Here is a 14,159-nt window from a genome sequence, read left to right as displayed (position 1 = left end):
CACAAATATTTATGTCGAACAAGGCTTAGAAGCATACAATACTATTTGTTAGTATCGCTCAAGGATCTAAAATAGCTACGGATAATGTTGTTTGTATGTGCGTCAGTCATAGAGCGAAGAACTAAGGCCCTGTTTACAAGCAGGTAGGGTAAAACTCTACTGCTAGGGTCAAAGCAGGAGGGTCAAAGATAGCCGGGGTTTATAAGCAAAATTTCACAGGTAGGGTTACCCTACCACCCGGGAAAACTTTGCGTGCTTAGTAATCGCCAGCATCGTAAACACAATGGAAACCGCTAAAAGGTTGTCCCGGGTAGGCGAGTTGTCCCTAGCAGAGCGTTTACAAGGCAGCTAGGGTTACCCTAGAGCTAGGGTAACCCTAGCATTCAGATAGGGTTACCCTAGCGTCCCTAGCGGAGCGTTTAGAAGGCAGCTAGGGCTACCCTAGAGCTAGGGTAACCCTAGCATTCAGATAGGGTTACCCTAGCGCCAGGGTAACCCTAGCTGCCTTGTAAACACGTCGATGACAAAAAGAAGAAATGTGTGAGTGCTAGGGTAACCCTAGTGCCCTACCTGCTTGTAAACAGGGCATAAAGATGAAAAGGCAAGATGAGGCACTTTGAGGTAAAAAATCCTGCCGAGTCCGGCGAGACCCCATGGTGAAAAATATTCCAAGTATGTAAGGCGTCACCCATCACTGTACACGGAAGCCAAAGAATTCTCGCAAAAAATGTTCACGGTTTAAAAATGGAGATGTAGAATTAATCTTATAACTGAGAACCTTAAACTACTGTTGGAATTTCTATATAGCACTGTAGGTAAAATTTAAGGTCTTGTTGCAAATCCACGACAAATTTACAAAGTCAGAACCAAATCTTAAAAGACAGTACTTTGTACGGCAACGAAATAAAATTGGCCTTAATACTTGTTTCGATTCCATGGCTTAAGCTTTCCCGCGCGAAAGGAGATTGGAGCGAGAGCCAAGGTTTCCACAGCCTAATTCCAAGTATTTCGCTTTCGCTCAGGAACGCTTAAAAAGCAATCTACAAGGCATGAGGTTTCTAGATGTTGTTATATCCACACCATGTGATATTTACGATCCTCGTGGAACTAGTGATATAAAACCATAAGAACCCAGCTCTCGTCACACCGTCTCCAGCAGCTCAGTGAAAGAGCATCCGAACTAGTCATCGGAAGGTCGTAGGTTCCATTCGTGCGAAGGAGCTCTCGGATTTTTTTCCGAGTATCTCCGAACACATTCGAAGTACACTTGGCAAACTCAGACCAATGCAGGAAGAAGAGAAGTACTGGGGAGAGAACGACTTATTTAAAACACTCAAACCTGCGGCCTAACAAAGCGGCTGCAAAAAGGCTAGAACTGCGCCCAAGAGAAAAATGCCTTGTTTATGTAATAAACCTTCGCAGGAGAGAGAAATGTTCATCACTTTCGATAATTCCATTAGTAAGATGGTAAAAATAATGTCTGGAGTGGACACTCCTACACTTTCGGCTTTCGAAAATGGATAAAAAATCGCAGAACATTTCCAACACACCCCAGCAATGAGGTGATAATTGAATCAACTGCTCAAAATGCTTAATTAAGCTGCAAGAAAAGGAGTTATATAATTACATTTTCGAAGGGATTTGTCACGGCATTTTAAGGTGACTCATGAAAATCGTCATAGACTTGATCTGAAAAATGAGTTTGAAATGAAAAATGGTAATGTGAAATTCCTTTACCGATATAATCATCTTTGCAGCTGTGTAAATCTCTTACTGCATCAAGAATTATTTTCAAATAGCAGCTAATCGAATTCAGACCAGAGGTTTTCCAAGAATGCCAGAGTGGATTCCCTTCAAATTTTTTGCCCTTAAGCACCCTTGTCACTAGCATTTGATTCATGCTGTTCTACAGCGATTTTTTATTCCATGTTTTGACATTTGACTAAAACAGCGTGACGTAGTCCACAAGTTGTACAGGAGGGACTGTTCAACATCGGCCAATTCAAGTCAAGATGCAGGCGTGTCGGGCGCTCAACATCAAGTTTTCACCAATTTATCAAAATTCTAATATCGACCACGCCCTAGGATACAACCCCAACTGCGCAACGCAAGCTTTATCATGACGCAATAGTGACGTAGTATCACTTCCTGAACGGAAATTGGATGCAATTTTTCTCTAATCAAATAAGATCGGAAACAGATTCTAAAAATAACCTATATTGATGTTTTTCCTATTAGGTAACTATCGGATCGGAGAACGTATTTTTAAAACTGGGTACCAAAACGCACGAACACTGTTTCGGAAACTCGCATTTTCTTTGTTGCGAAAAATGAATTTAAATATACATGAGGCCGATCTAACTTTTTGGCAAAATTTATATGGTAGATTAGAAGTATAATTTGTACCTTATAGCACTCTTTTAAAAAATCATTTTCAGCCATCATTACATAGGGGTCATTTAATATCCTGGGTAATTCCACTGCGTGGTTTTTCGCCTAAAGCGAGCGAAATAGCGAAGCTTGTACGCGAGACCGCTCGCTTGTTATATGTCTTTGGATACTAAGAAAGAAACGAAAACTGTGCTAACAATCTGCGGACATGATAACTTCGAATAGACGGGAGGGTATTTAACGGTACGCTTCTTATGCTCAGCCTGCGATCAGTATTTTTTAAGAAAGGCGGCGAATCGTTCGTGATTTTTGAAAAATTGTTTCGAGTCCTGTTTAACATCATCGTTAGCATCTTTAAGGCACCACCTGAGATGCCACTGATTCGTTGGAATGAAACTTATTTTGGGCATATTTTAATCGATACCGACAAGAAAGAATTGCTAATCATGTTCTTTTAAAGGGATTCTGTTTTCGGTCAATAGGGCAACATTGTATTAATTCTGCTGCCAAAGGACGGAACGTATTAACGAGGAAAATTAAGGTTTAATTTAGGGATAACAAATAGCTTTAAGAAAATCGGGCGCGATCGCGACACTGCAGAAATGCTGAACTTTAGTTGTGTAACAAATCATTCCGTTTTCCGTATGGCCGTTCTTTTGGAAAGGTTTATTCCTAAATTCCTTAATTGGAGTAGATCCAAAAGTCTATTAAAGCTAGTTCCAAAAGAATTAATCCCAAATAAAAGGTGATTTGATGATTTTGGATGTTTATCTCATTTGTTGAACTACTTTTGCTGACCGAGAAAATCCTCACCCCCCCCCCAAAAAACAAACAAACAAACAAACAAACAAAAAAAACAAAACAAAACAAAACAAAAACAAAAACAAAAACAAAGAAACAACAAAAAACAAAAGAAAGAAAAGAAAAGAAGAAGAAGAAGAACAACAACAACAACCGTCAACAACAAAAGAAAGAAAGAACGTCTTAACGGACAAATCATCATCGCAGCACAGATCAGTTTGCAAAATATATTCGTCAGCCAGGTCAAGGTACCCGGAACAGGAGCCAGGCGTCCTTTTTTATTTCACTTTCACTGTTTATTTGTTTGCTTACGAGAGGTGTGCCCTAAAACCATTAAAGCAATCGACGTATCAATTTCTCCCTATCAACTGATACCAGCAAGCAGGAAATGGCTGAAAGAGTGATCTTCGCAAGGCAATATAGCTAATTGCTTTCGCAATATCTTTTACAGCGCTGGGATTAAGTCGGCGTCGAGCATACTCGTGATCAAAGAGGAAAAATATCACGGCATACTTCGAGAGCTGTAAGCTCGCTAAATTGGGATAATTAAGCGTTTCAAAGTGTTTTGTTGGCGTTATTTCCTTTTGAACGACTTGCAAGGCAATCAATATCATACATGAACGTGTTGATAGCTATCCGACCGCTGAACACATGTGTTCAGTATAAAGCACACTTCGCGGACAGTTCGCTAATTGCGGTGACTAATTGCTTTGTTAATAGCTTTCCCTCACTGTAAATAAATTCAAATTGGCTTGAAGGCAGCTGAGACTACCAAGAAGACAAAAAAAGAGAACATCGAGAAAAATATCTCCCTTTTCCGTACTGAAAGGAGAGAATAACCATCTACAATTTCACTCAGGTTTTGGAGTTAACTAGATTCACTCGAGAAATGTTTCGTGTCACAAGGCAGTAAAAACAGGAAGCTCTTGTATTTGTTTGACTCCCGACTGTCTGCGTCAATCGGTGAAACAGTGCTATCAAACCTCACTAATTGCAAAATGGCCATCCAAAATAATGATAACAAAACTACTACTTGCAATACGGATATCGATGATTTTGAACCCTGTTCTTTGGGAACTCCTCTACGGCACGGGGTACTGTGCTTGTTACTGGCAGTATTTTCGCCATATGATCAGCAACTGCCCCGGAAATTACGTGCAACGTAACACAAAATCGCACTGAGAGGATTGGTCGTAATGCCACATAACTGAACTGCAGATATCTTTCTTGCTTTTCGTCAGCTGACAACTCTAACAACGTGTGTACTTAGAGCACGTTCGCCATCCGGCGATTTTACTATGACGTGGTTTGGTATGTGCGCTTCTTGTTTGTCAATTTCTGCAACATAACTTCATGTAACAGTACTTCATGTAGTGAAGCAATCGAAAGAAACAGAAAATGCAGTGCAATGTTGCTGGTTACCAATTTAGTGAAAACTTCTTTTTCTTTTCACGCGCATGAATTTTGCGATCATGCAACAAGTTGCAAGTAATGTTGTATGGAGGCGGCGTTCGCGGGAAGAAATAGAAAAGAAAAAAATAGAGTGCTTGTTATCGCCTCCGTGAAATGTATTTTTTTGTCCAAGAGCATTTCAAACCCAACTTTAAAGGATAGGTCTCTTTTATCGGTTTTGTTATATAAATCTCTTATATACCAAGGAGCGACTTGACGTTATGGGACAATGTCACTGGATTCCGATTACTTCAGTGCACCGTTTGCATATGTTGTTTAACAGTCTATTATCTAATCTGTGAACACCTTTCCCTGCAGGCTATTAGAGACAGGATAACGAATGTAAATCAGCTTTATCTCGGCAAAAACGAAGCAAATCGTTTGAGCAAGGGCAGACTTCTAACAGTTTTCAGGTAACGATAATTGCAATCAGCAAGAATGTTAAAGAGAGTTTCCCTCTGTTCAAACGATTCGTATTGAAAAAGAACAAAAAGACTTAAGAGGAATGAGATGTGTTGTCTTGTGCAGTTATGAATTTTGTTTATGATTTCAGTCGTTCAGGAGTGTAGGTATCACAGATTGAAACTCCGACAGTTTGCGAAGAAGTGATGCCTTGCCAAATGAATGTGAGAACTTACTCGATCACAATATGATAAGTGATGCATAAACGGGTGTAAAAGATAAAGTAATTTCTTACTAATGCTTTTATGGAAGAAGTACAAACCTTTTTTTTCTATCAAGGAATTATCAACCGTGTCTTCCAATTACGCAAGAAACAAATATGAATCAAGATGACAAAATTTCCGGTCGTTGCGACTTTGAGTCAGCAATTCTTTGAAAATGTGTGTACTGTTTCATTTCATCTTGAATTGCTACTCTCTCCGGAAAATGTCTTGAGGAGAATCAAATGACTGAATTTCCTGTATAAGATAATGGACCACCATGGTACACCGAAATCTCGCCTATTCGGCACCAACGGGTAAACAAAGCAATTGTACAAGTGACAAAAAGTGTTTAATGACAAGGCGTACAGCGGGCAGTTTAGTGGCTCAGGGGGCGTGCGCAATAATCGCTTTTCTTCAATTGACTCTGCGACATTTTGCGACTTCACCGAGGCATCGAGAACTTTATTTGAGGAAAAAATATTGCAATGAATCAACTCCCGTCTTCCCGTTTTAATAGGGGGTGTCTTGAAGTATGAACCGTTAGGGAAGCAGCCATGGCAAGCATCTTTTCGGATCCAGAATTCTCTTTCGAAAGAACAACAAAATGACAATCAGTTAAGGTGAAAGATTTACGGCCATCAGCTATCTTGGAAGCCCTTTTTCAAAACAGAGGCCTATCCCAATCGAAACAAAGCAATCGCAGCAATCATACTCATATGGCATCATATATAAAATTTCTGCACGCAAAAACAACGCGCTGCATGATAGACACTCTGGGTTCAGTCTAACTACTTACGATGCGGGGAAAGCTATCACCTGTATATTTGCAGATTTTCCTCTCCAAACATGTGTATCACCCACGTGTGTTCAACTTGTATGACTAGTTTACTTGATGCAGTTTATCGCTCTCATCTAAGTGACAAGTCAATAAACGTTTTCGGTCAAGATATCAGTAGAAAGTTAAATTATTTAGGAGGCACACTATAAGAGCAAAAGTTGTGATATTGATTGCTCGAATCAGCTTTTTGTGTTTCGGTAATTCATGTCTAATTAAAAAATTAAACAAAACGATGATTTGACGCAAAGAAAATTGAAACAGATATACATGGAGCACCCACTTTTGAAAATTCGTGCGTGCTAGCTGATGTCGCATTGCCAGTACTTTTGAGTCACATGTTTTTACGATTTTGGATTGCAGCAGAAGCAACAACACCAACTACCACTTTTATATGAGGTATTGTGTTAGTTTTATTTATAAACTTTACTGCTGCAGGCGAAATTGTTATTCACTTAGTCAGATATGCTGAAAATGTAGTGAAAGTTTCATGATCTGTGTAATGTTATGTTGAAAGTATATTTCCTCTCACCACCAACAAACGTAGGTGAACATCTAAAAAGGTTGGTTTTGATCATAGACTGAAATAGAGAAAAACAAAGGAAGTAGACAGTGTATTTTCGAAGATTCTGATTTGTACTAACATAGAATGTTGATGTAATTTAACAGGCTGGGATGGTCTTGTTTGATTTTGTACTACAATATGGCGCCTCAGTGAAACAGTACTGAGTGACAAACATCACCACAACTATCGTACATTATACTCTGTTATGATGAAATCTAAAATGCTGGGATATCGTAACAACTTATGAGCCATATGGTTTAAATATCGCAGCAACAGTCGTCAAGAAATTCCTTCTGTTGCTTTTCAGTTCCATTTTAGAATTCCTGTTTTATTTCATGTGCCTTATACAACAGTATGAAACAGTGAATAAGATGCGAGTTGAAGTGAAATGTTTTAAATTATCTAGCGTTTGTTTAACCAGAAATGGAGCAGCTTATATTCCTCATCATGCTGAGCTTTTCGCCGGTGGTCACGAGAATAGAGTTGGCAAAGTTTCTCTGTGTTGTAAGCGACTCGAATTTTAAAGGAGAACTTCCTCCCCCTTTGGCTTGTTGTTTTTAGGTTTTGCTTTAAAACCACTGATAAATACTGCTTCAGATTCTCTCATTTGTTTTTCAAGATATTCCATGATTTTGGCTCCTCATCAAGGAAGTTTTCTTTCCCGTTGGTTTTCAAGGTATTTTGAGGCCAGTCCAAAAATGTCACATTAAAAACCTTTTCTTTCCATTGCTGTGAATATGACACTAAAGAGAGTGGGTCATATAAGTTCTTATTTTAAGGCTATATCTGAAAACTGAAATGTGTTACCAAATTGAACAGGTCCTCGGGATAACCAGAAACTAGAAATTTTGTGATCACCAATTTTGAGAACATTTCCTGACTTGGGTCTCACTAGTACTTGAAAAATATTTTATATTTTATCAGTCCCAGTCAGTCCGTCACTGTACAGGGAAATTGTGGAAGAACTACTTCTGAATGCTTGTGAGTTGGTAGTGTATCTTTATGACATATTCGAGATAAATCATGAATATATCCATTATTTTACATTTCAGCTATTTTCTAGCTGCCTGGATGACAATCAATATTTGTAAGTCATTTTCAATGGTACAAAGCACGTTTCGTATGAACTCAATAAAATATTTAACGATGTCAAGAATATGTGTGATGATATTTTATTGGGGTTCTTAAATATGTCTGGCAAAGAGAGACTTGGCTGTTGTATGGCCAAAAAAGCATTGTAGAAACGTATGTTTTACACATCGCGTAAAATTCGGTTTAAAGGTGTCGGAAGGAGAACTTTACTAATTCAATGGTCTTCTCCCTAATACAAAGAAAAGTCAATGAAATACAACAGCCCTTAAAAACCTAGCTGGATGGTAGCAACTAATTGCCAATTAGCTTGTGAATCGTGGTGGAGTCGCCGAATTCGGTACCCCTGAGACAACAAAACTAATTGTAATTTGCAGGGCGTATCTTAACTACTAGGCCCCAAAACAGAAAGGAACATTCCTCAGTCTTACTAACTTTTCAATGCTTGGCCGCGCCCCAAATGCCAATGAATTGAAGACAAATAGAACTTCCTTCAGTACCTTTTCAACCAGAGATAAAGCAAAGTTACATTTTAAAGACTTTTTGAAGATGTGAATTACCGATACCCTTAAAATACCAAAGGCTCCCTACCTCGGCTATCTAGGTTGAGCGAAGGCTTTTTGTGCACTGTTATCAGTTGTTTTGTTTTGCACATTGATGATCCACAGAAGGATGATTTTTAAATCTACGAGCTTAATCATCCTTCAGGATTTGATGTATATTATAGATCCATAATTCACATCCGAGAAATCTTTGCATAAATTGCGACAAAGCGAGTTTTTGAACGGCTTAACTGTGTTGCGGTTATCTCGTATGAAAGTTGTACGTTGAAAAACGATAATTTCTATGGCAATCACTGGGCGTTTTCTGATGGTATTTTAAAAATAATTATAATCATACCTGGGTAATTACCGAATCTGCCCTGGCAGGTCCACTATATTTAAGACAATATATACGAAACCTTTCTTAATTAATCACTTTTATAGCACAACCATTTTAGTTTGACTGCATGATAAATGCAATTCTGCAGCACTGATTTATCAGAAAAAAAATCACTACCCATTGGAGCTTATGTCCAGAGATTGATTAGTTTAAAATGTGACTTTCTGTTGAAAGTGGATCCACATATTTGATTACTTGTTTGACTTGTCTGTCGTGGATTGTTTCTCAAATTCAGTGTTTCTGTTTTTATTCTTGGGTTCGCCTGGTGAAATCAGAACATTTCAACCAATCTTTCTCTCCTGCTCTGTTCTTTTCGTATAAACAATCTTCGTTAGAAGTGTTGAAACTATCTGATAATTACTCTATATCCTATTTGGCGTTCAGATTTAGCCGTTCCCTTTTTAAGCATCTTAAATAGCCACACTCTTTCCGCTCATGAAAAGCTAATTTCTTCTTTAAACATGGCCTCTCGCGGGGGAGAACTGAATGATCTCTTTTTGATGGTGCTAATACCTATAGCGCCGATAGCTTTTGGTCATCTAATGTTCCGTTTAAACTGAAACAAAGCTTTTCTCTATGTACAATGAACTTCACGCAGAATAGCTTCCATCAAAGGCAGTTTCATTTTGTACATTTGACAGCATAAGTTTAGTGTCTGTATTGTCCGTTACAGAGACGCGGTATTCGAAGCCAAAATATTGCTAATGCCTCAAGCTTTGAGGAAAGATGGTTTCGTCGTTGAAAACCGTACGGACACACGGCAAATTTTCTTTTGTTTCGTGATCTTTGTTGGGTTTCGCGTGAAGCAGCTGTTCTAACCGGTTCTTTAATTGGCGAAAACTAAACCCGTCAGATGCCGGAAAGGGACGAGAAAAAGAAAAATTCAAACGCGTCAAATCGTTCAATAATGGAAATTGAAAGAGCTAAAACTCCCTACAAATAATTTGCAAACACAAATTAGCTACAAGCTAATCAGCTGATAATCTTAGTTTTGTCCCTACTTCACGAAAAACATTGCTGGTATTATGTTACGCTAGCATAGAGATACCTAATTGCCTAAATGTATATCTTGATTAATGTTATTTTGAATTTGGATTACTCGCAGTGAATAGGCCTGTGACAAGGGTTATCTCGGCTCTTCGTAAAATGCTTCGACCACACACGCAACAATTTTTCACAGCCTCCAAAACAACGCATCTATGCGGCCATTTGGTTCTAACAAAAACCGCAGCGACAAAAGCACTTCAACGAGATTTTAAGCTGACTACAGTTTTAAAAACGTGCAAGGAGAATAAACATAAGGTATAGGACTAATTTACAACAGAAGTGGCGTGTTTAATAGTCTTTTAAATCCATTGTTATGGATAAAGGGTGGGGAAGGCAAGAAATTGATAAGTAATACAGGGTTGATTACAAAAGAGCAGAAACCCCGTTTAATTAGAGCCCTAAAATGAACCACCTCGAAGGCTTTTTTTTGCATTCCCGCGCTAAGGCATTCTTTGTGCCTTTGGCAAATAGTGCAGGGAAATGTAATTATTTTATCACATCGGATTTAGCACCATCGCATTGAAAAAGGAAGCTGTTGTGAACGTGATCTGTGAAGGGACGGTCATTTTGAGAATCACCTAAGAATGATATGAACTCTTGTGCATCCATCCACTCACCGTGTGATGCAAATTTCTCGATTGGGTTTATAGGTTTCATCGGCTTTATCGCAGTCGCGAGAGCCCTTTGTCGCCATAATATAAACAAATAATTTCTCTCTCGTGACACAGTAACAATTAAGGATAGTTAATGGTCCGACGAGGCCTTGCGTTTGGCGACTTTTTGATTCTTTATCGGATAGCCATTTATTGAAGATTTGGAAGCGAATGAAATGACTTGATCCCGATTGAGGGTTGATGCGGGGCTCTGGCGCTTCGATAAAGAAGGGAAAGAAATGCTGTGGGAGCACACATCCTGTCTATAGAGCAATTAACACAGTAATAATGAGAAGGAAAGCGCAATTCGCTAAAAGGCCATGTCAATTTTATCGAAAAGGATGTCATAGATCGAACGGACCGCTTTTGTCTTAAGTTCTAACGCCTTAAAAGTGAATCGGCTGGGAACTATCGCGAAAAATACCTCGTCATAACGAAAATTTTCCAGTTTATTAGGTAAAACTGTTCTTCCTATGACTCAATTTTTCCAAGTTACTTTACTCACTTCATGTGAAAGAGAGACGACACTTGCTTGCTGAGTCATAATGGTCATTATTAGCAATAAAAATGACTAATTTGAAATCAAAGCTATTTCGAAGTATTCTATTTATTGTTTGCCACTTTGTACAACTTTTTCCTTCTTTCTATGAAGCACAATGGTTTCAAAAGGAAAGGCGCTTCAAGATGAAACTATTTGATGCACGATCTTTTAAATCGCCCGCACACAGAATGCTCGCGGTTTTGTTGAGCTTCGCTTCTTTAATTAAGGCCCTAACCATGTATTGCTCTAACGTGTAGTAAACCTAAGACATGACGAGAACATAGAAACAGACGAGTAGTTATATTCATTGCTGTAAACTAATCCTCCAAGGTTTTCTATCTCAGCAAAAATGACTTCAGTACTGTTCTTAGAATGCTGATTCTTTAAAGCCTAATGCCATAGCAATCAATCCATTGGTGCGGGATGTATACTTCGACCTAATCAGTTGGCGATAGTGACAGTTCGCTACATTCTCACTTAGCGACCAGCGCCGTAGGCTTTGAGGTTAGCTATACGAGGTCCACGACTAACGAAGTCTCGGTTTTGAAACGCTGTAAAACCAGCGTTCAACAACCTGTTTAAAGGTGAGTGAATTCCCGGTCTTTTGTCGAAAATTTAGAAGTTCTGAGTTGATATGTCGGGAGCGTAGCGAGTGTTCCAATATGCTCCTTTTGTGATCCACGTATGATTGTCTTTTGTACAAACGTCAAGTCATTGCGATAAAGAACTCTTTTCTCCTACTTTCGGCTCTTCAGCTTCTAATCTTTCCGCCGATTTATCACCTTGCGATTCCTGTTTGAAGCGCCTCCATTTCGCTCTGCGGTTTTGAAACCAAGTCTTGACTTGACGCTCCGTCAAGCCTAGCACCTTAGATAACTGCTTTCGCTCAGGCGGCGATAAATACTTCTGGTTTTCAAAAATCTTCTCCAACTCCATGGTTTGCTCGTTGGAGAAGCGAACCTGACCGCCTTTCTTCTTCTGCGGCTTTGGTAAAAACAGATTCCAAGCACCTAAAAAAGTTTTAAAAATCGGGCGGAAATGATTACAGATTCAATAATTCAGTATGTGGCAATATGTTTCGCTGGGAGACATTTCCGTTTAATCTCATTCCCTAAAATTGTACTTTTCTGAAATCTCTTAAAACAGAACGCAGACTGAGGACACGACTAATGTCAGTAATTCTCGTGTTAGAGAGAACATATGGTTTTAAGGAAGTATACCATGAAGTGATAAAACACAGCCATCTATTGTCATCTCCGTGGGTCTCCAGATCAACAGCAATCGCAGATGAATTGAGTAAACTACAATGACTCGCTAGACAATACGAGACCAAGATCGTTTTGAACTTAAGTTAATGATGTAACACTCTTATCACTTACTTCACAACCTAACAAAAGTGCTGTGGTTTGGAAAAACAGCGAGAAGAGAGCGTTAATCCTTACTGCGTCTAACGCGAGTTGAAGTTTATTGACGGGACGACGAACAACTCAAATAGGGCTAATCGGTCGCGATCTCTCCATACGAAGGAAATAATTATATCAGTGCGGTGACCTCGAAGTGTTTCGCGATCATATTTTTTTTTATATTCTAGTACTAAGCTAGTGATAAGTGAAGCAGTTTTACTTACTGTGGTCATTATACGCTTCGTACACACTGGGTATACTTGGCGCATGGAAGCCAAAACTCCTTGGTGAATGGTACGGAGTGAATGGGCTGCTGAGATTACCATAGCTCCTTGGAGGAGGTAGATGAAAAGCTGGTGATAGGCATGGTGGTTTAGGTACCTCGCACATTGTTGAAGTGCAGATGGATGGCTGTGGTCTCTGTGATCCTGAACCGAGAATATCATCAATGTAAAACGACGACGAGTTGTATGGAGGAAAGACATTCAGGCTTCTGTTCCACTCGCAGTGTTGCATATTTATTGATGGATGTTTGGTCTCCCAGTGGACAGATTCTTCGAGAGCTCTTTAGCGTACAGACTGTTGGAAGTTATGTCCTCTTGACCGGGTTGCTCTCTGCTATATATCTTGTCTCCAGCCCACGACCGAACTGAAACGACTTTGTTGTGTTGAAATTAGCAACTAATGACCGCAATTTAGATACCGTGCTATGATTGGCTGTTTGTCAAATTAATAGATGTTGCATTTGATAAGAAACCGATTGACAAAGCCAAGAAATTGGCTCTCTCGGCTTGCCTGTCAGAGCAGACGACAGCATTCGCTTCCGTGCAGGTATCATTACATAACAAAAAACATACACATTGCGTTTACATATAGCTTTGCAATAATCGGCCTTAGAATCCCGGCAATGATTCGCTCTCGACACGGGACAAAACAAAAGGGATCAACGATTGAGCTTTTGTTGGTTGACGCGGATGCTGGATCAAAAAGTGTCTCGTTGTGATTATATTTGATTAGTTACTTTGCCGAGGTTTTACAAGAGAATGTTTGTTAATGGATGAAGAACGCCCTCGGGCACCCCGCGGACTTAAGGATGACAATAGAGGGTGTTATCAATTAGTGATAATTAATTAACAGACATTTTACAACATTCCATGCTTTTATTTTGGTAATCGACATTTAAAAAAATTGCTTTGTTCGAGTAGGGAGGAGACCCTATTTCGACAGGTGCTCTTCATCAAATTATCATTTTAAGCTAAACAAGAGAAAATTAGGCGCTGAGCTCATTCCATACGAAAAATGACACCCTTTTCGATAATACTTCTAGATCTAAACCGCATTGTAAAACGAGAACGATCTCTCAAAGCACTGATATGCTAACAGAAGAAGGGATTGTGTACATGATAGGCTCAATTCACCAAGTTATTAGGACAGTTTCCCGATCTCCGGTTATTTGTTCGAACAGAGAATCTCAAAGTGATGATAGAAAATCTACGATCGCGCGTGCTTTAATTTTGAACCCATTAAAAACAGGGGATTTTCAAACGTGATGTTTTAAGCCGGAAAGATTGAAACGAATTGCAATGAAAATCGCAAGATTACCTTGTAAAGTTTCAGGAAGATTTCAATTCAAAAGGAATCACACATTAGTGGTAGAAGTTACGCATCTTTAAAAGTCATTTATAGCTTTCAATGTTCCCACAAACTCAGGCTTGAAAGTACTGTTGAAATACAATAAGCCTATTAAGTAAATACTTTTTAAACCCAGGTGTTTT

General features: G+C 39.1%; 1 protein-coding gene across 1 annotated transcript; it reads right to left on the bottom strand.

Annotated features, from left to right (window-relative positions):
• Positions 1-10,871: 10,871 nt before the first annotated feature.
• Positions 10,872-13,034, bottom strand: LOC138043865 (hematopoietically-expressed homeobox protein HHEX-like). Its single transcript, XM_068890359.1, has 2 exons — positions 12,609-13,034; positions 10,872-11,991 (listed from the first exon to the last, which is right to left on the bottom strand). The coding sequence occupies exons 1-2, from the start codon at positions 12,898-12,900 to the stop codon at positions 11,693-11,695; spliced, it is 591 nt and encodes a 196-aa protein (XP_068746460.1). The 5' UTR covers positions 12,901-13,034; the 3' UTR covers positions 10,872-11,692.
• Positions 13,035-14,159: the final 1,125 nt, after the last annotated feature.

Source organism: Montipora capricornis, chromosome 3 (genome assembly GCF_036669925.1).
Source record: "Montipora capricornis isolate CH-2021 chromosome 3, ASM3666992v2, whole genome shotgun sequence".
Taxonomy (NCBI): Eukaryota; Metazoa; Cnidaria; class Anthozoa; order Scleractinia; family Acroporidae; genus Montipora; species Montipora capricornis.
This window is presented reverse-complemented; position numbering and strand designations above follow the sequence as displayed.

Bases quoted from the DNA above. Each gene is read 5' to 3' on its own strand.
- LOC138043865 (XM_068890359.1), bottom strand. From the start codon at position 12,900: ATGCAACACTGCGAGTGGAACAGAAGCCTGAATGTCTTTCCTCCATAC. The intron at 11,992-12,608 runs GTAAGTAAAACT...AAACTTTTTTAG, and splicing joins CGAAGCGTATAATGACCACA to GTGCTTGGAATCTGTTTTTA.